At 46.0% G+C, this 21,956-nt stretch overlaps 1 protein-coding gene across 1 annotated transcript in view; it reads left to right on the top strand.

Moving 5' to 3' along the window:
• Window positions 1–4,998: 4,998 nt before the first annotated feature.
• celf2 (cugbp, Elav-like family member 2) overlaps window positions 4,999–21,956 on the top strand; it is a 226,730-nt gene continuing 209,772 nt past the window's right edge. The window contains exon 1 of the mRNA XM_069670725.1: window positions 4,999–5,206. Within this exon, the coding sequence (XP_069526826.1) occupies window positions 5,154–5,206 (53 nt within the window). The 5' untranslated portion in view covers window positions 4,999–5,153. The remainder of the gene's footprint in view (window positions 5,207–21,956) is intronic.

Below are 21,956 nucleotides of genomic sequence, written 5' to 3'. Positions count from 1 at the left end.
CGTCCTGGAGGTAAATACAACAAACGGAGGCCTTCTGTAATTTAGCACACTGATTGCGGCGTGGGACAAACAAACAAACAGGCTCAGTGGGCCGTTCTCCCGGGCCGCCGCGCGCGTGTGCGTCCCCCGATTTAAATCTCATTTGCCTTGACGTGGTTTCACCGAACGCTGAGGCTGATGTCGGAGCCGAGCAGCCAACCGCTCCGCTCATTGTTTGAGAGGTTGGCGGTGGGGGGGGGGGGGTTCTCATAAACTGAGCATTTTTCAGACAATGAGCACGTGGGCGTATGGCTTTAGGCATATTTGACAGGATCAAATGACTTACAGAGAAAAGAAAAATCTGTCGTTTATGAAATAATCCCCCCATACTTATTTCATCCACATCCTCTGCTCTGCTTATTCCTGCTTTTCATCTCACCTCCAACCCCCCCCGACACCTCCCCCCTTAAATGGATTGAGGTAAAATGGGAATCTGTATTCAGTGGGTGGTTTAAAGACACACTGACTTTGTTTAGATTTGAAATGCACATCACATTTGCATGATGACACAAACCTCAAGGCTCGTCGTCAGATCTGCCTGATTTAGTCGAATAAAGAAGCTTTGGGGGAAAAACAAGGTGTTTATCATGCTGATATTGTTTTGGCTCCGTCTGAATGCTTTATGATGAACACGTGTGTGTACATAACGTGTGCATGTCAGAGTCCGATGTTTCCCACTCCTTCGCTTAATAATGGGAGTTCAATCAGGCGGTGGCGGTGCAGGGTGCAGGGTGTGTGTTCACACTGAGGCACCTGATTGTATTCATTTGCATACTCGGGTCACACAGCTACATGAGTGTGAATCCTGGTTTGTGTCGTGCTGTTGCCACCGCCCTGCACGTGTTTGTTCTTTTCACTCGTGCGGCTTCACAGGTTCACAGACGACAAACCGTTTTTTATGCACCTCTTCGCTTTAACTCTGCTTTTAGAAAAAGATGTTGTGATGTTTTCAGGATGTAGTCTTGTGTTGATCGTCACTTCTGTGGCAGTATTTGGCACAAAAATGACAAACTTTATAACTTCATGAGTTTTGTGATGGTGCTTTTTTAATGATGTTCTTTTTCTACATGTTTATTTGTTGTGTCTGAACGGAAAATGATGGAAAAAAGCAGCGCGACACAAGCTCCTTATAGGCTGCCAGTTCAAGGCAGGATAATTGCGCCTCTGTTGCGCTCCGTCTTCTATGTAAAACGCACAGAGGCGGAATGGTGGGGCGAAGTCCTTCTGCCTCTGAGCCGCCATCGGAGGTAGTAACAGAGGCCAAACGGCGTCTGTGCACGGTTTGTTTACGACTCCAAAAAGTGGGTAAGCACTATATGCGGCGCATAGGGGCGCCGCGCTAGAGGGGGCGCCAAAGCGATGGGGGAAAATAATTTTGAGTCGGCATTTTCTGTATTTAACAGCTGTTTGTGCATGATCAATAACAGAGGCACGTCACTGATTAGGCGCCCCTCCGCTCCTTCACCTCCCCTCCTCTCGCACACACTCTCGGCGCTCCAGTGCGCGCCCCCTCGAGCACGCGCTGGAGCACGAGTGTTTTCATTTGAATCGTGTTGTCATCTGATGACAGGGAGCTAAAGATGGAGAGGCAGAAACGAAAGCTCTCGGTGACTCAAAACAGAAAATGGAAGAGGGAGAAGGAGAAAGATTTCGTAGTAATGAAGTGTGTCTGCATACCCCTCAGAAAGTAGGTAGTTGCGCCTCTGCACCTCGCGTACGTTTTGCTTCCTCAATGTGTAGAAACACACACTGGGGCGGCTTTACGCTGGTGTTGCTTGGTCCAGTGTAAAATGAGAGGCTGCATGATGGCGGAGCTTCGTTACAGCGCTGAGGCAGAACCGGCGTGTAAAAAGGGCTACAGAGTTATTCAGACAGAGATCAACACACAGAGGCGGATGTTGTAATGCACTCTGTCACCTTAACGTTCAGTTTTAATGGAGAATCAAAAAGCACTGTGCTAGCTGTCTTCATGAAACCTTCTTGAGTTTACTTCACTTGTTTACATTGTGTTATTTTGCGATATAACGTAGTACAATATACATCTTTAGCCCTATTTGTACGGGACTAGTCTTACCTGGGCCCTCATGTGATTTAGACATGACACCCTCACGTCTGTGTTTCGTGCGGCACATTTGCACAGGATAAGCAAAGTCTGTATTTTACATTCACAGTTATCAGCCCTGATATGATTGACAATGTCAAGGCTTCGCTCAACATCTGCTTGAAGCCTTAAGCCTCCTCGTCTTTCGAGGTTTCGCTCTTGTGTTGGATCTGACTTTGCTCTTTCTGCAGATTTGTCCCCACGCTGTGTAGCGAGATGAGCATCCTGAATTTGCACCCAAAATGCTGTCACAACTTTTGTTCATAATTTCCGCTGCAGCCTCCGTAATTCTAGGCCGGGAAAGAGGCGGGAAAAATGGCAGGAGATAACAAAAACATTGCAGGAAAATAATATTCCACCCACAAATCAGGGAGATGCCGATTTGCACAGAACGGATATTATCAGATGACCCCTGTGTTTGGCAAAGTATGCTCGGTAATTCGCGCTGGAATTTTTACTTTGCAAATTACAGACATGACCAACTGGTGGGTATGACACATGACACACAGGTATGTACACCTCTGACACAGGGAGGACATTAATTTAGGAATCTGATCAGAAACTTGTGATAAAACTAAAGACAAGCTGATTATTTCGTTTAAAGACCACCGAATGCTTCAGGCCGGGTCAGCAGGTCGCCCTCGAACCAAACAAAGAGCGGTTCAGACCGTGTCCCCCTCACAGCGAGCAGTCTCTTCCCTCTTCTCTCGTAGAAACAGGTGCACGTCTGCATTGCTAACTTGCTCAGATGCACCGACACCTACAGCGAGACGTCAGTCCTGCCAACGTGATTATTATGCAGAAATTAGAACTGTGCAGAGGAGAGCTAAACTCTGTTTGATCTCCCCGTGTGTGCGTATGTGTCCGTGTCTATACGACTGCAAGAGACAGAAATAGAGACAGAGGAAGAGGAGAGAGATGCTGTCAACTCTCTCCATCCTCCTCCTCCTCCTCCTCCTCCCTCTCCTCAGTGAAGCAGATGTCCAATTGAGTCTATTTAAAGCCGGTGCAGTATGGCTGCTGATGCAGAGAGCGCCGAGCTGTAGCTTTGCATTACCGTTGTCTTACCGACTCGATTCGGAGCTGAGATCTCTTCCGTGTGATCGAACGTCTCTCTGCAGAGAGTCAGCTGGACGTGACCTCAGAGCTCCTGGAAAACCTAGAACGCAACATTTTTTTTTGCTCTTTGAACACAGTTTAAACATCCAACACCAGCAGGTACGACTTCAATCGCTAACTGTGCGATCACTCGAAAACAAGTATGAGTCGTGGCCTGGATTAGAAGGGCAATTTTACAGTTTCCAATGAAACCACAACAGTTTCCTGTCAAACTGACCGCTATCTGCGAGTGCAATGACTAATATTAGAAAATAAACGGCTTGTGCAATAACTCCGATAGCTTTGGCAGAGACTTTTAGTCCCTCTCTGCTCTGTTGTCCCAGACAATTATGCGAAACAGACACAGTTCTGACACTTGTTTTTTTTTCCACCGGGGCTCATCTGTTTTCTCCCAATGAGCAAATAGATAGAAGCTCAGAATAGGTGGGACTTGGCTGCTGCCGTGTCACTCTTCGCCAGAGATGACGCATCTGCTGCCATGTCTATACGCGAGGGGTGGGGGAGGGGACACGAGGAGAAAAAACAGCAGTTATCAACAGGATGTGGTGGTGTCAGACAGGAAGTCAGCGCTGACAGGGTTCTTTTAGAGAGCGAGATGCTCTGCCTCGTATGAGCAGCACGAGTTACAGAGCGGCTCTGTCGGCGTGACGTCTCAGCTGTAAACATGTACTGTTGTCGTAAACACGCAGCAGCTTCATCAAGCTGTTTGAAAGCTGGAGAATAAAACATGAGGTTATAAATTGTGCTTTAATTTTACTAAAGATAAAACTGCTTTTTTGGGGGAACTTTAAGTTTTTATAATTTATTCACCTAAATTTTGCAGGTAAATCTGAAAAAAAAGAAATTATTATAAGAATTAGCAAAAAGTCTTCACTTTTTTCTCTTTTAATAAATAAATACATGTGCGAAAATAAGAAAATAAACAAAATCAGGCAATTTGAAATAAGTGCAAATACATTTACTGAAGGCAGTAGGAAGATAATGTTCTCAAAGCACGTGACAGAATCTCAAACGATCATAATTAGGTGTTCAGATCTCCTGCCCACTGACAGAAACACGTCACATTAGATTTAAACCGTCAAATCAAACAGAACAAGATGTTCAGGTGAGACTTTCTGCAGTGGGCAGCTTCTACACCGAAGGAAAATATATATATTTACATTTGATTTATAATGATTTTACATCAGCAGTTGCAGGTAAATCTAAAATGTTTAAGTATGGTGTTTTATACATTCTTGTGCATACTTTCCCGCTCTTTTTACAGTCAGAAGGACGATCATGTTCTCGTGCATAAAACAAACTCCTCTTTAAAGAATCAAAAAACTTAAATAGCGTGAAACATTTCCTCCCCACTGACAAAAGTCCTTAAACGAGATTTCATCCACAAATTAAACCGAACAACACGTTCAGGTGGAAACTTTTTGCAGTGTGCAGATTTTCTACAGTGCGCGAGCCTTGAAAAAAGCCTGTGAAAAACTCTTTTCCCCCGGGTGTATTTTTTAAAAGACGGGTAGATGAGTTTCCTCGGTGGGGTTTACCCTCCTCTACTGTACATCTCTGCACTTCCAGCAGCAGCAGCAGCAGCCTGACTGAGAGAGAGGGACCGGAGGAAGCTCGCGGAGACGCGTCTGCAGAGCGCAGGCTTCATTCGTACAGGAGGGGGCGGAGGGAGAGAGAGAGAGGGAAAGAGAGCGAGAGAGAGAGAGAGAGCGAGAGAGAGAGAGAGAGAGAGCTGTGACAGCGCTCATCACCCACTGAACAACCAGGACGGGTTGCATCCGAGCAATCGCTGCCATTCGCAGACGGAGTTTACAGCCTTTTGCGCCGCTTTTTCTTTCGATCTTTTTCCTGCCGCACCCCCTCCCTCTCCCGGTGCTGCCTCCGCGAGTCGACCATGGTTTCTATAATTTCAGACCTGGACCCTCTGAAAAGCTGGAACGTGTTAAGGTAAGCGAGCGCCCGGTCAGTTTCACTTCCACAGCCGCGCCATTGTGATAGCAGAGACGGGGACACAGCAGAGACAGAAGTGCGCTGGTGTGTTTTGGAGAAAATAAGGGTGGGACGCGGCCCAGGCTTCTGAGCGGTGCGTAATTACGCGCGGATTTTGCTGTTTGGCGATAATCTGCGCCGAGTACACAGCGCTGTATCTACTTTGTGAGCTCCTCTCCCTCTTCTCCTCTGCTCTGTCATGAGGCTGACGCATGCAAGCTGCTCCGTGTCTGCGTACATCTCATTAACCCCCCTATGCTGCCCCGTGCGGCGCTCCATCATCCCCAGCATCTCCAAACTTCGCCCATTCCAGCTGTAGAAGTAAGAATAACACTCATCTATCACCCCCACCCCCCCTCCTCCCCCCACACCCTACACCCCCGCCCATGCTGATTTAGCCCCCCTAACAGAGTCTCGTGCACTGCCAGAAGAAAGTATGCCCCTCCAGGAATTTCTGTTGCAACATTCTCTCATGGCTGATTGCCTGCAACAGAGCACTTTAAAAAACGTTCAGTTTTATCTCCCGAGCTGCAAAACATGCTCCCAGCTCCAGGAACATTTACTACTTGTCAGGAGGAGGAGGCGCTTCTCACACAAATTTGATTCCCCGCGCCTCCCGTGAGGTCAAAGGTGAAACTTTTTCTCGCTCACCTTGTCTTGAGTGAGCACTCTCCTTTTTGTCAAACAGCTATTAGACTCATAGGGGCTCTATCTCGGACCTGCAAGTCACTCTGAATACATTCAGTGTCATTAAGCATCTCGGCAGAAAAGCCTGAATCTACGAGCTGGATTTTAAAAAGGCCTTGTCCCTGAATATTTCAGACATTTGATAAATAAGTCATTATTCCCTCGACAGGCTCGGCGGCAGCGGCGGGGACTATATCGCAAATTCTATTTTAGAAACGAGAGAGAGAAGACAGAACCCCCAAGACCCTCAAATTATTCTTCTAATGCTGCCTCTCCCCTTTTTTATCGTCTTATCCTCCCTGCGCTGCCCTCCATCCCTCCATCCCTCCATCCCTCCATCATTATCCACACATCCTAAATAGACAACCAGTGGAGTAATGTAGAGCAGGCGTATTTCAGTAAACTGCTGATGGACGAACATGGGAGGGGGCTAAATGATGTCATTCCCAAACAGGCAGCGATGACCGTCCAGACTGAGAAATAGGACGTGCAGCTGACCTGACACACACACACGCACACACACGCACACACACACTCATAAATAGCCGCAGCAGAGAGTTTCTCTGTGGACACACTCGCTCCTCGCCGCTCGCTCTATTTGCTGAACGGGGACAGATCTCCTGATGGCGTTAAAAATGTCACTTTTAGCTAATTTTAGTTGCGGATATGGAGCTGATATTTCACAGATTTGATTAGCAGCAGGCGCGCTAGCTTTAAAAAGAGGAAAGGTCAGAGGTCGGAGGGGAGAATTCATGCTGGGAACGGACAAATGTGATGCAAACTTTTGCGAAGAGTTTCAATTTTTTTCCAAGTGGTTCAGAAAGAGTGAAGCTAAAAGACGGAGTGAGAGAAAAGAGGAAGAAGAGGAGGATTATTTCCTCCTCTTCTTCCTCTTTATTAAACCTTTTGTTCGTCCAGATTGGAGGCAGGAGCAGCTGCGTGTTTGCTTAACGGGGACACACCTCCACCACAGCGGGAACATCATCACTTTAAGCTAATTTTAGCAACAGATAACGAGCTAATTAGCAACATATTGGATTTGCAGCAGATGAGTTAGCTTTAAATTTGAAAGGTCAAAGGTCAAAAGTGGGAATTTAACTTGTGAAAGGACAAATTATTTTAAAGGAGGTTTAATTTTCGTGTGAGTCAGATCGGTCGTTAGGAATGGAGGGAAAAAGGAGGAGGGTGAGAAGGAAGGATACAAGGAAGGAAGGTAGGAGAGGAGGATTATTTACCTCTCCTCCGTCCTCTGTCTCTTCTCTTTATTAAATCTTTGTTCTTCCAGATTAGAGGCAGGAGCAGCTGTCCCTCACCAAAGACGACGCATCTTAATAAAGACCGGCTTACTGCTGGCCCGTCACTCACGCTCTCTTGGGGTCACACACACACTTTCACCATCTCCCACACACACACACACACACACACACACACACACACACACACACACGCTCACAAACGAGCACTCGCACCCACAAACGCTCTTCTCAATCATTTATGAAAATGAAGCCGGCGTTTCTGTGCGTCGTTTTCACTCCCTAATGAGACTCACCTCGTCACGCTCAAACACACACACTCAAAGATCATAAACACAACAAGGAAGTGTGTGTGTGTGTGTGTGTGTGTTTGTTATTGTCGAGCGCCGGGAACCAAATGTAATTTCCTAAATTTGAACACATGACGAAGCAGACGAAGCCTGATTCTGCGGCGGATCGTTTGAGCGATCCAGCTGGTGATATTTAACACACGAAAGAAGGTGTTGCATCAGGATAACAATCGCCTTCTGAGGAAAACTAGAGCCGCAGATGAAAGATGAGACTTAACCGCTGTAACACAATTAGAGCAACATCATCTGCATATTAGCACAATTACCCGTTTAACGCATCTCTCCGGAATCCGATTTACTTTAAATGCAATAAGGAGTTAAAGCAAGTGACAAATGTTTGTGTGCAGGCAGCAGGCAGGGTGTGTCTTCTTCTTCTTCTTCTTCTGCATTCATAATCTCTGCTGTCAGCCCAAACACACGCACACACACACACACACACATATAAGAACACACTCTCATGTTCAGGAGGGAGCGCAGAAATCTGTCCGTGCCTCTCGCGGTGCACGCCACATATCTGAAGTGCAGTTCAGTTATTCCATAATGAGAAACAGCATGCATATTAATTCCATCTGATTACATCCAGCTCCCACACACACTCTCTCACACACACACACACACACACGCAGCAGAGGCGAGGTGTGTTCTGTATTCAATTAGAGCAGATAGAGAGAGGACGTTTTTATTCTTTTCCGATTGCGTAAATCGTTCACAAACAGGAAGTACAAGATAAAAGTGCGCTTTTAATTTGAAATACAACCAAAAATCGAGGATGAGAAAATAAGTCCTCCGCTCCTCCGCTCTCCCTCCTCCATCTCTTCAGGGTCGGTTTTCACCCTCGTCCAATCATCTAAATCCGTCCACTTACGCAGGTGCTCCGTCCTGCAGCTCCGAGCGAGCGAGGGCGGGCGGGTGGGAAGAGCCAGGAGGTCAACAGCGAAAGGGGGCTTGACCTTTGACCCCGCAGTGTTGGTTTTAATTAATCCACTTAAAGAGTTCGTCCGCTTTGCATTATGTGTCGCTTTATATCCCGGCGGTGCGCGAGGAGAGGCACAAATCCATCCGCCTAATTACCGAGACCACTGTTTGAATCTGTAAATCCCCTCTGATGATAGTGTGTGTGTGTGTGTGTGTGTGTGTGTGTGTGTGTGAGAGTGTGTGTGGTGCTTTTTATCTGTAAGCCCGTACCTTTTCTTCATTCAGGATTATACCGATTTTAGCTGGAGAGTCAGAGAGAAAACATTTGCTTAAGGAGTTATTGATATGTTCAGCAGGAAGCAGCAGAAAGAGGAGGTTTTATCTTTGAATCGGAGTGTTTATCAGACAGGTGTGTTTCTGTTTCTGCTCCGTTTCTGTCCGTTAATGTCGGAAAAGGCTCCAAAAAGCCTGTCGGAGTGTCTCAGGACTGAAAGCATGATGTCAAAAGAGGCAGCTGTTGCTTGAGGCCGATATTGACTTGTAAAATCTCCTTAAAATGTTGACGTCCATCGTTGTGTTTTCTAAACAGAAAAGAGGCTCATTCGTTTTATTCCGTGATTTTTAAAAAGATGAGGACGTCTTCTGCTGCCTTCCTCGCTCCGACATGCTCCCTGAACGCTGGTGTTTGCAGCTTCATTTGCCGTTGCAGTTATTTGAAGTCCTGACAAACTTTTTCCCAGGTTTCATTGAGGTTCTGGGAGGGAAAATAATGTCAATTTGGGCGTTTCGTCGGTGCATTCAGGAGCAGAGCTTTGCTGCTTCGAGGGATCGGAGGCTGATGTTGGGGCTGAACGGGAAAGAACGACACATAGGTCTGTTTTAGAAATATTATAATATTTGATTTGCAGAATAAAGTTAGTGCAGAGTCACCGTTGGATGGTGTTATTCCAAATGATGCATGCAGATCGGAGCTCGTTTTTAACCGCCGCGTCACTTAAACACTGTGACACAGGAAAACGCCACATGACAAGTTTAACTGAAAGTGATGACAGCGGGAGGGCGGGTCCGGGACCAAAAAATTCACTCCCCGCTACCCACAGCTGTCAGTCACACCGTCGCAGCGTCAGAGAACAATCCGGCATTCAGCATCCGAGTGACGGAGGCGGACGGGGCGGGCAGAAGGAGAAAGAGAGGGGAGGGGCCGGATTCCTGCGAACCCCCCCCTGGAATCAGCGAGGGGATAATTACATAGTTGAGGCGAGAGTGCGTCACACGACACAAAAGAGGAGAGAGAGGGATGAAGACGGGGAGGGAGAGGGACGAAGAGAGCGGGAAAAGGAGTGTGTGTGTGCATTATTAAAAGTTGTTCAGTCAATGCCACCTCTCATGTGATGCTTATATTTACATTACAGAGTTATGAATATGGGAATCACAGTGGTGGGAAGCTGTTAGGTGCATGCACCGTCTCTCTGACGCTACAGCACCTCACTGCTGCACGTCATGGATCCACCAGCTCCTCTTACGGCTTACTGTGCACGTTTACATACAAACTCTGACAAACAGACTTTTTCTTTCTCTCTTGTTCTTTATTTTATTTCATATCTTAACTAAATCTGCTCCATGCAACTTATGCATTATCCTGTGTACACCTTCCACACACACATGCACACATGCATCAAACACACACGTGCACACACACTTAACACCATTGGCCCAAAGTGACAAATCTGTTTAATAATGCACCACCTGGAGCGCAGCACTCTATCTCTCTCTCTCCCAACCTGCTCCTTGTCTCTCTCTCTTCCACACACACACACACACACACACACACACAGTTCTGTACTTCATAATTCTCATGATGATCAGACCCATAAAGAAGCTTTTTACCTGTGTGTGCACGCGTGTGTACCGCCTTATATGCCTTAATTCCCACAGGAAGTGTAGCGTCCCTCCGCTATATCGCTTAGCATCCCTCTTTCTTCCTTCACCTCCCAATCATTGACCGTGGTGGATTCCCCGCGCTTTCTCCCACTGCCTCTGATTCCTCCCCCCTTCTCCCCCTTTTTTCCTCACAGTGATCCTTTACAAGCATGTAACCAGAGGGGGGGAGAGGAAGATGATGGGGGGTGAGAGAAAGAGACAAGGATGGGGAGAAATATGAGAGAGAAAAATAGATATTCTCTGCATAAATAAACAGCTTTTGCTTGCAACTGGAACGGAAAGCTTAACACAGTAAAAGAAGGGAGAAAGAGGAGGAGGAGGAGGAGGAGGAGGAGGAGGGATGAGAGGGTGAGAGTCAGCAGAGAAAAGGAAAACATTGGCACTCTGCCCGGTGAAAATAAGGAGGAGAAAAAAAAAAGGAATTAAATCTCTTTGTGTGTGTGACTGATGGATGCTCAAATTGGAGCCAAAAAAAGATGGAAAAAAAAAATCGCACACAATGCATGACCGGAGGCCAAGTAAAAATCTGACCAATCATAGCGAGTGTTTGCTTTAACAGGGTTCACTTGGATAGGTCAGATAGAAGCTGTGCAGCACCAGAGGCGAGCTGCGGAGGAAATCATTATTCTGCATGTTTATCGATACTCCTTTTACTGCAGGAATAAACTCATATGTTGACGATACTCTGGTGTTTATCTGCATTATATTAAAGTCTTGTACATGATTGATAAGATGCATTGATTTTACTGTTCGAGCGCTCATCGTTGTTAACGCTCTCCCTGGCTTAAGGGGAGCGTTTATTGTTTCACGGTCTAAAATAGAGCGTTTTCTGAATGAGGTTTGGCATGAAAAACGGTCGAATTCAAAACCAGCTGAATGGCGGCACAAAATATAGACTTTCAGCACCTTCGTTTCATAAAAGTGTCCCGACGTGCTTTCAGAAACCGGTCACACTGCAGAGAGAGAAAAATACAGCGAGGATGAGAGGGAGAGCTAATGAATTATGGGTGGCCTGTGAATACAGAGAGAAAGAAAGAGAGAGAGAGAGAGAGGTCTGTGCTCTGTCGCTCTCGTCCTCCTCCTGGGTTATGGAAGTGTCATGCTGTGAGTGTTGCCATGCAGATGGTGACCCTGGAGTGTTGCAAAACGAGGGGAGAAAAAGAAGGAAGTAAAAAAACGGAGCAAGCTCGAGAGAAGACGGAGTGTTGTTTTTCTATCTTTTAAATACAGGAAGTAAAGCTGAAGGACTGCAGAGTTCACAGTCATGTTTAATCACAGTCCGGCTCGCTGTATGTGGGCTGTTACTGCCTGTTCTCACTCCTCACACATACAGCTCGGTCAGGGGACCAACACGAACCGATACAAAGCTATAGGGACGCCCCTAGAGTCATTTCTGGACGCTTTCCTCTTGCCTCTGTGCTGTTTAAGTCAGTTCACTTGGTATTAAAGAGTGCGTTAAAGCCAGATACAGACTTAAAGAGGGGAGTGCAGGTCAAAGGTCGTGGGCCTGGTGGTTGGAGCTGTATGAGAGAGGAGAGCACTGCCACGTAGAAGAGACAAACCAGAGCAGGAGTAAGAAACTGGACTCCCACACTCTCTGCAGTGTATGGTATGAAGGAGACACACACACACACACACACACACACACACACACACACACACACACACACACACACACACACACACAGAGACACTAAGTAGTTCTTGTCCAACATGGTGTTGTAAAAGAGAGCAGCGCTGCAGGGTGGAGTCCACAGAGCGGGAATACTGCATGATGTAACAACCAGAGCTGATTGGCTCCAGACTTTGAGTTATGTCAGAGTGAAGGGAAGGAAAACCCCCTCTTACGAGCTGGTGCTGGTTACATGTGCATCAGCTGAACCAAACACTCTTCACCCTCACTCGCTCATTCATCAGCTGCTAGGCAAAGTGCAACGTTCAGACAGGTGTACGCTGCTGCTGCTGCGGCTTCCTCCACCAGGCGAACCTCCTCCGTAACTTGTTAAGACCTCATGTTGATAAGAGGATTATGTCTCATTGTTTTTGCATCTTTTGCACCATCAATTCACTTTTAATCCAATGGAGCCACTTAACAAGCGCATGATGTTCTTGTGTTTCAAATACATGGGCCAGGCGTGGCCATCGGACAGTTCCTAAAGCACCTCCTCTTTTTGCATTCTTCGTACAGGATTGAAATAAAGTAACGTTGGTCTGTAGGTGTCAATCAGAAAGCCGTCAACAATAAGGATGAGTTTGTCCTTCTTATTGTCAGACTTTGGGACGATCTCAGTATCTAAGGTGTTATCAACGCCGTGAGACTCCATCCACACGTAGGTCGTGCTCATCATGGCGTCCATGTCCGGAGCAGTGATGACGTTGCACCGCTTAAAACCACCTTCACCAACTTCAGTCTGATCTTGGGCCTTGTGGAAGTCAACATCAGTTGGGCAGGTTTTCCCTGACGCCACTGAACATCATGTTGGAAAAAACCAAGACTTTTTCAAAGGCATAAAGTTCCCCGTAGGTCATGTGACAAGAATAAACCCTGGGCATTTTGATTTAAACCAAAAAGCAATGACTTTAATGGTTGACTCACCTTGATTTGCAGTGTTCTTATTGTATCTCTAAACCCCGGCCTACACTGATGGGACATTTACTTTCCCATCTTAAAGTTCAAACATCATTTAAAACTCAAAAATGTGCAGAGTTTGTTCCTAAAGTCGCTCTAAAACTGATTCTGCCTTCCTTTAGCACAACATGATCAATGACCGCTCCTCCATCACGCACGCTGGAGATTTTAAGGTTTCGAAATTAACTGTTGGAGTTCCAAGAAAGTTGCAATCATTAAAGGCATTTTTAGCCAAAAAAGGAAGTGGCGAAGCCGCGTTAACATGACAACATCTCGCTTTGTGTTGCCTTTTTGTTGCATCTGAGCTCAGATTGGCTCGCGTATGTGCTTGAAACTAAGTGAAATGAGTCACTGATTGCTCAATGCTAAAGTGACTTGCAACAACAGGACTTTTAGCTCAGTGCATTGACTTTACAGAGGTCAGACAAAAAATTAGAGCATCCTAACTCTGCTTACATATCAAAGCTTTACATCCACTGATGGAGTTTTATTGGATCTTTTTTACTTTGTCCACATCGTACTGCTCAGTCAAGTTTTAAAGCAGTCAGACTCTGAGCAGTGACTTGTCTTACTTTGGCTGACCTGGCTGAATTTGTCTCTCCAAGACCCCAAAAATTGGATAAAGATGGAAATGTCAGGAGGGGGGGGGGGGAGACGGAGGGGAGAGACGGAGGGGGTGGGGGTTGTAGTGAAGAGCAGCAGAGAAGTGAGAGGAGCCAGACGGTGTTGCTGCAGCTGCAGAAACAGAGTGTGTTTTATAGGAGTGGACTGTTGCTTAATGTTGTGCTCACAGTCAGATGACTACAGAAAATGCCCCGGAGCCATCGTGGTCATTACATCCCATACTGTGTGTGTGTGTGTGTGTGTTAAACAGAGAAGCTAACATATGAAGTGGGAAGCAGAAGCCTTAGTTCCTGCTGTAGCGTTTAGTGTACAATATATTTAGAATATTCATAAGCATATATAAATACAGAGTTTTTATAACGTACGGTTTGTGTGGCAAACACAAACCGTGGCAAAAATAAAAACAAAAATGTTTCACACACAAACGAGGAAAGTCAAAATACGCTCATAGATAAAAGAAAATGTTGAGTGATTCAAATCCTGCAAATTGACATCATTCGTGTTTACAAGCGTTGAACTTCTTCCTTAATTCATGTGATGCTGTGTCGCTGAAAGCCCACTGGTTGAGATTATCCTGTTGTTGCATCAGAAAAAAGGTCCAACCAAACTCCATTCAAAAAACAAGCATTTTAAGAGTTTGTCTGTCTCCTCTTGCAGACAGACTGGTCAAAGCATGAATTCAGACTTTTGACAAATCTGCAGCATGCTGTTTTTATTTCATCATCCTTTCAACCGGTTTATTGCAATTAAAATCTCTTTTTTTGGCTTCTTTTTGCTGTAAAAAGCCAGATTTCAGCCAATTCTGTTTAACCAACTCCCATGGTTAAAATTGCAAGGCGCGAATTAGCTTCCCATGTCGTCTGAACACACCTTACATGCCACTGAGAGAAAACAGAACTTTAACCATCACCGTGTCCCCTCCCAAACATCATGTCAAAGCCGTAAAATTTAACGTTTTGCCTTGTGGGGACTTGCTTTTTTTCTCCATGTGGATGCACGTCCTAAAACAGTGTCAGTATGCACAGATTTATGTCTCCACACTGTGATTAATACGACTACACACACTCACTCAGCAGGAGCTGTAAATCCTGCCCTTGAACCCTTCGGTGTTTTTCTACTTTTCTTCCTTCCTTCTTATTTTCTTTCTTCAATTCTTCTCTTTTCCGTTTCTTTTCTCTCCTCTCAGGACCGTGTCGCCACTGTTTTAAACAAAGCATCTTCAGATCCTTTGTGCGCCTCTCTTTGACATAATCCTGGTGTCTGTTGCCGTGGTTACACTGTCTTAATGTGCCATTGATGTGACTGTATGTATTAAAAGCATCGCTGACTCCCGGCGAAAAACTTTAAATGTGATTCTCCATCTCTCTCTCTCTCTCTCTCTCTCTCTCTCCATCTCTCTCTCTCTGTCTCTCTCTCTCTCTTCGTCTGCCTCCGTGCTACACTCACACACTTTGTGTGTCAAAGAGGAAACACAAGTGCACTTATCTGTGCCTCTTTCCTTTTGATGGGATTTGACTGATAGCTGGTTATTCTGGGTTATTATGACTGATATGGGCTGAAATCTTACTCCATAGTGCCCCTTTATTTTTTGTATCCATTCCAGGGTCTTCAAACTTAAAGCTTAAGCTTTGATTGGTCGATGCTTTAAGCTGAACATGTTTCCTTTACTGTTGTCTGTACTGGTTTCCAGTTCCCACTGCCAATCTTAAAATGGCTCCTTCAGCCTATTCATCTTTTTTGACACACTGAAAGCAAAAGGTTTTGTTGTGAGGGAGATCCTGACTCCTGAAGCAACAAAAGACATCGTTTTCCAGAGAGCAAAGAGTCGGAGGACAGCCAGGGTAGCGACAATTTTTACAGAAATAATTTGACAAATATTCTTTGTCCTGCCACGTTATTGCTGTTTGTTTAAGTTGGGGATATTTGTCTTTTATTTTGAAAGTCTAGCATCATCCAGGGACGGATCTGCTTCGCTGTTAGACTCTGGATGTCGACTCATAAAGCAAAAAAATATATATCCTGTATTACAGCTTAGTAGTAAAAAGTTTGGCATCAGTACAGTAAGGAAAAGCAATTTACAACTGTTCTGGTGTTTTATTGATTTTTTTTAGTCAAACTTGGTGTAAAAAGCTCAAAATGTCTTATATTTAGTGTCAAAGTAAAGATGACAATTCTAAAACTCTACTGGAATCGTAGGGCTTAAAATAACATTTCACTATTTTCAAGCTGTTTTAGAACTGAATGATGTCGCTGTTTCACCTCAGCCAATCAGGAAATGGCATAAGTTGGCGTAGGCACCCTGTCTCTGGCGCTGCAGCTGCCGAAGACTGCTCAGATCTTCTCTTTCCAAACTCTCTGTCTTCACCGTTTATTAATCAGTGTTATAGCTAACATTTTGAGCATGTCACTGTCAGTCATCCACTTCTTTTTATAACGCTAACGGAAACCCAGCTAGTTTATTCATGTAACCTGGGCCTAATACAAACGTTATAGTATTGACTAACATTAAAGTATTAACGCAGAAGTAGTGGGGTACGTCAGTGCGTCGTTGCTATGGAGACGGTCAGCTGCATCTGTGTGCGTTCCGTTGCTTTGATGTGAACGGCCCAGTTTTAGAATGTCTACGATTCTTTTGGCAGCATCCGGTCTTGTTGCGAGTCACTGATCTGAACACTCCATTAAAACCAGCGGAACGGATTCAACAGGTGTTTTTATGTGCTGTCTGATTTTATATACAGAAATCACAATTACTTTAGAACTAATTGAATTGGCATTGAAGGTATAATCAAAAGAGATTAGTTGCTGTAGCACTCGTGTGTGTGTGTGTGCTGTCAGTGTATTATCTCGTGGCTCTACACTCTCACCGTGCAGGCAATGAGCTACATTATGACAACGTTTCATCTCATCCCCTCGACGCCGCGCTTTGGAAGATGACGGTAATTTGGTCGAGATGTTGGAGGCCCTGGGTTCTGATGGTCCCCGGTGCACCGCAACATTAAAGCGAGGCTGGAGCGTGAATGTATGGCCGGCTATTAAATGGCAATCACACGCAGAAGAACACATTTCTGCTTAATAGCTCTCGCAGCAGAGTCGTCTAAATATGACATTTCAAATGAAAAGCCCTCAGAACAGCAGCGCTTATTAAAACCTACCCTGGAATCTCTCAGCTTGTCGGTTTTTACGTGACGTGGGTCAGAATGAAAGCTGGAGTCATGTGATCATGCTTTAACCCTTTGAACTCATATCATAGTTTGTTTAGATGCTTACTCTTTGCATCTGCACAACCAGAGCTGAACGGTTACTCATTAAATCATACGATTTCGAAATCTTCTACGACTCGCAACATGGCACCAGCGAGTCTTGGCTTTCAGCTGCGAAAAGAAAACATTTTGTAGCTGTTATAGTTCTCATTTTAGATGGATGTAAAGTTGCATTAAGCATCAGGGGCGTCTGGTTGCCTCTAATAGCGTCACACGCAGTTAACCTGCCGTGCATCACCGCGCTCGATGTTCCAGGCCCCTCCTGGCACGAGCTCAGCCCGTTGGCAGCCCTACAATCTGGGGAAGCTTGTTCGTCTTCCCTGCTCCGTGTCCTGAGATTAGTGGAACCTCTCGCCCCCTAATGGCTGCTGGAGGGCGGCGTTAATGTCATCAGCGGCCCCCTTTATTCACCCCTGGGAGTCCCGCTCCACCCTGCCCCATTAATTTCGAGTGCTACTCATATCCTTGCTCCCCATACTTTCCATCTCTCGGCCCCCTCCCTCCCTCCATCATCACCTTTGTGCGCCCAGCCCAATCTCTGCGCTCTCCCGGCTCATTTTGAGCTGTAATTGGACAGGGGTCCCGGGGGAGGGTCGTCAGCACGCCCCAGCGCCTCCCGCGTCCCATCTCCGGAGTGGAAATGCGCCCGGCCGTGGTCGATAAGCAGCGCTCCTGCTCAGTCCAACAATCCCCACCCTGCTAACTTTCAATGGGCAGAATGACTGAGCTTCGCTTCAAGCAAGTGATCTCTAAGAGCCACAAACAGGCCCAGAGTGAGCTCTGAACGCCCAGAGCTTTTATTTCACTTATTTCTGCGAGAAACGATCACTTCACAAAAAAGCCGAGAATATTACCTCTGTGCAACGAAAAATCTTTCTGTATTTCGTGCTGTCAATTGGTGATTTCTGCAGTGGAATTTGACTTCCTGTGAGGACCCTCTGAGAGAACCTCCACCACGAGTGCATGAATATGTGAGTGATGCCCTGCACTTTCCTGTCAGAAGACATCTTATTACATTCATTCAGTGAGTAGATCAGGCAGGAATTTGATCCTGCCATTCCACAAGATACCATCCATCTCTCGCACACACTTAAATATATCTGACAGTCTGTGTGTGTGTTTGGATCCCTCCCTGTGCCAGCTTCTTCTCGAGCAGCATTTGTGCTGGTAATCTGTCACATGAGCCCGTCTGATCGGAGGCACAGGAACATTTGGAGCTGTGAACAGAGAGGCGGGATAACACCCTGAAAGCTTCCCCGCTCCTCTCTTACTGCCCGCGGCTCAATCCCAACTATCTCAGATCTCTCTCCTTATCTCCTCTCCTTTATTGCCGAGCTTGACGAGCACTTGACAGCTGATAAAAATGCCCCGAATTGGGCCTGACCTGCAAGCGGTTGGTCATCAGTGTATACCTGCAGCTCCCCCCAGAGGCCGGCCTGCTGAGGCTGAGAAATGTTTCCCTGAGTGTTGCATTTGAAGTCTCGTCTCTGACCGTGTTTTCCTGCTGTAGAGCTCTCAGACAGTCTCAAAACATCCAGTTTTATATAATCATTCTCACTTCTGACCTGTACTTTCACCAGCTCTGCAACAATTACAGCTGAATACCTGATGTGTGAGTGTGTGTGTGTGTGTGTGTTACCTGTTACCGAGTAGAAAGGAGAAGAAGGCAGGCGGGGAAAGTGTGTGTTGGGGCTGTATCGGCATTCACGCACCAATGGATGAAAGCGGCGCTGCCGTTAATAATTGAAAGAGTACTTAACAACAGGAGCGCTGCCCTCGCAAGACAGCTTTTAATAACCAGGAAGGTTTCACATTTCTAGTTCCCCTCTTTTTCATCTCTGCCCCCTCCCCACTGCTGCAACCTCCCCCACCTCCTGCCCGCTCCTCTCCTCTTCCTTAGAAGCTTTCTCAGCTCTATTCACAGGAGCATAGGAACGCCGCTGAAGAAGCATCTGTCTGCCTTTTAAAAACACAGAGAAAGAAAAGGTGTGTGTCTGTTTGTGAGTGTGTATTTACTCTATTAAAGTGGGGCACATTGTGCAGGAATGGATAGAGTACCGTGCCTATTGACGAGGCAGTGTATTTATTACGTCTTCCACATTATCCCTGTGTCCCTGCTGTCTAGTTGAGAGATATGTATTTGTTTATAGAGACGCTCCGTCTCCACTCTTAATGCGCTCGCCGCTCACCCTCATTAATTCGCTTGATGGTCTTTGATTTGCCGGGCATCACTAAGTCGCATTAAGAAATGTATTTCCCAGCTCTTACTTAACGACGCTTCCACAACCAACGCAATTAAATGCACATTTAAATGCTCAAGGTTTCCCTCAGCATTCATGAGCAGAGACAGGAGCTTGATTGGCGCCCTGCAGAAAATTAAGCAGCCGGGGAAAGGTGACGCTGAGCCTTTTGGTGGATGCCACCTTCTTTAGAGCACTTTGTTTTTGATCGCAAAGCACTCGCAGAGATAATGGGAAGCTTATAAAGGCTTTTATTGTCATATTTTACTAAGAGAGCACCGTCATGGCTGAGTGTTGTCCAATAGGTGGTGCTGCGTATGATTAGATTTGAAAATGTTCACCGTTTCATTTCTTACATTCTACACAAGCTTTGACGTTTCAGACCAACATAATGTCTCACATACCTCTGGTACGTTCAACAATGCCAAACGTTTTGTGTTGATTTGCTCTTTGAAAAATCCCCTACAATGACAGTGAATAGTATTGTCTTTTCAGAAACGATCTCGTGGTTGCTTCACAGACTTAAAGCCGTTTCTTTAGCAGGAAGTAGTTGTGTGGTCGGTACATTATCCAGAGTTATAGGGAAGCTGTCAGATTCATTATGTTGGAGTGGTGGCAGAGGAATATGTCTTAAAACCTGGAGAACCAAACTATCTGTATGGCGAAATCCCATCACCAGTTGAGAAGTGTTGCTGCTGGTGTTGCTGCAGCATTTTTATGCCAGGCAGAAAAACGCCCCTGAGACGCCCCCCGGTCCGGCTTGACACCGACACACATTCGCACAAACTTGTCCACCTGTCTGGCATAAATCTAAACTCAGTAATCCGGAGGCTCTGGAGCAAATTAAACATCGACTGCTGGATAAATAAACATTGGCATTTGTCGGAGAGTATTTTAAACAACCTCATCACGGCGTCAACCGAGCTGCACCTCGCGAGGCTGCTCCTCAACAGCTGGCCTTCCAGAGTAACCTGATAACATGGAAACACACGGAGCAACCGTGACCTCTTAAACACATCAGAAACAACGCCGGTGTAAGCGCATGTTGGAGGAGAAGAAAGCCTCTGTAACACTGTTTCTAAACATTCCCATTTTGGTTAGACGTGCAGGCGATACTATAAAATGTGTAACTATAAAGCACCGATCCACTCCCCCGTTCACACAGTGATTGCTAACACACTTTATTAATTCAATCCGACTCTCATGATGGCAGTTTTTCCCCCAATTTGTGCTCACTCATCTTATTTGCATGTATGCATACCTCTTGAGCTCTGCAGCTGAATGTGGGCTAATTGAATAGTTGATCACATATTAATCTAATTAGTGCGGTTCAGTCGTGGTCATTGTGCGCTGAATTCATTTATTCTGTCTTGTTATTGTGTTCTCTCAGGCTGGAGGCTGTCAGTGGCCCCAGATGGTTTACCATACAGTAGCTAGCGCCGCTGATCTAACCGGGAGCTTCTCCCTTTTGTCTCCGGATCAGACTTCCATACTGCACTCTGATCACAGCGATGACAGAGAGGCGAGAGAGACAGCACAGTGGAAACAAGGGATCAAGAGGTGTAAGGGGGGAAAAGAGTTGGGGAGAAAATGAAGAAAGAAAGAGGCAGAGAATGATAGGACCATTACCGTCGAGGGTGATCATCACCATATCCGAGTTTTCCATGAAAAGGCAACAAGTGGAGCCTAATGGGAAATATGCAGATGTATGCAAATGTGTGCTGGATGGGTCGCCCAGAGGCCCAGTGGGAGATTAAAGCTCTTCGGGATGGAGAGGGCTGTGGAGGAGACTGTGAGCTCAATGCTGCCATATTAAACAGAGAGAACCAACGGTGGACCGATTGTAGGCCTTGTTGTCGAGCTCATCGCCATTAATCTCTCAGATGGATTCATGCCAATGGCGGCAGACTCTAAAGTGATCTGTCAAACCCTACTGGTAGCCGGTGAAGTGATCCATGACTGACATGTTTAATTTGATAGTATCTTTGTGAAGATGGGAGCCCAGTTCTTTCAGCGTTTTACGACAATATTGGAAGTGGTTTCCGTTCTGCACATGGCGCCCTCCGGGGCCTTCCATGTGGATTTGATGGATGAGATCCCAGGGCCGCTATTTCACACTCTTTCGCAGGTTGATCGGCCCAAAGTGACTCCAGCAGAAAGAGAACGAGACAGAGAGACAGTTAAGACTCTACCTCCAGCTCCCCGCCATTCACGCTCCACTTGCACATTTGATCCACAGCGGTCCCTCAACCTGAGGCTGCAGCTGGTGGGATGGAGGTGTTGCTGAGACAGTGGCAGACTGAACAATAGAATAAATGGAGGAAGGTGTTTTAGGCATCCAGGGAGACAGAAGTCAACCTGAAAGCCAAGGAAGTAGTGAAGCAAATCCCTTGTTTTTTCTACAGACCTGCAGATGGAGTACTAGTACGACTGGTATGGCACAAAATGAGCAACACGTTTAGAAAATATCAGCTTCTTTGACAAAAGATGAGAGGCTAAGATTTGTCTGTCTGTCGTCCAACGATCCACTAAAGACAAAAATTGAATTGGAGTTAAAAGAGAACGGCTATGACCAACTGTTATCTGCACTCATATGCAGATATCTGTTTATACCAATGACTGTATATATAGATGGCTGCCATCATGGTGATGTCATTTGGAGCCAGAATCTACGCAGTAGAGATCAGCGGGTGGAGCCGCCGTAGCCACTCCCACCAACCAAAACACACTATTAACTTAATGAAAAAACAGCAAGGACCACGCACGCCGGCGTGTTTAACAGCAGAACAGCTTCTCTGTGTTGGTCTGA

Source organism: Semicossyphus pulcher, unplaced genomic scaffold (genome assembly GCF_022749685.1).
Source record: "Semicossyphus pulcher isolate SPU_LCO1_2020_fin unplaced genomic scaffold, fSemPul1.0.p SCAF_20, whole genome shotgun sequence".
In the NCBI taxonomy this organism is placed as follows: Eukaryota; Metazoa; Chordata; class Actinopteri; order Labriformes; family Labridae; genus Semicossyphus; species Semicossyphus pulcher.
This window is presented reverse-complemented; position numbering and strand designations above follow the sequence as displayed.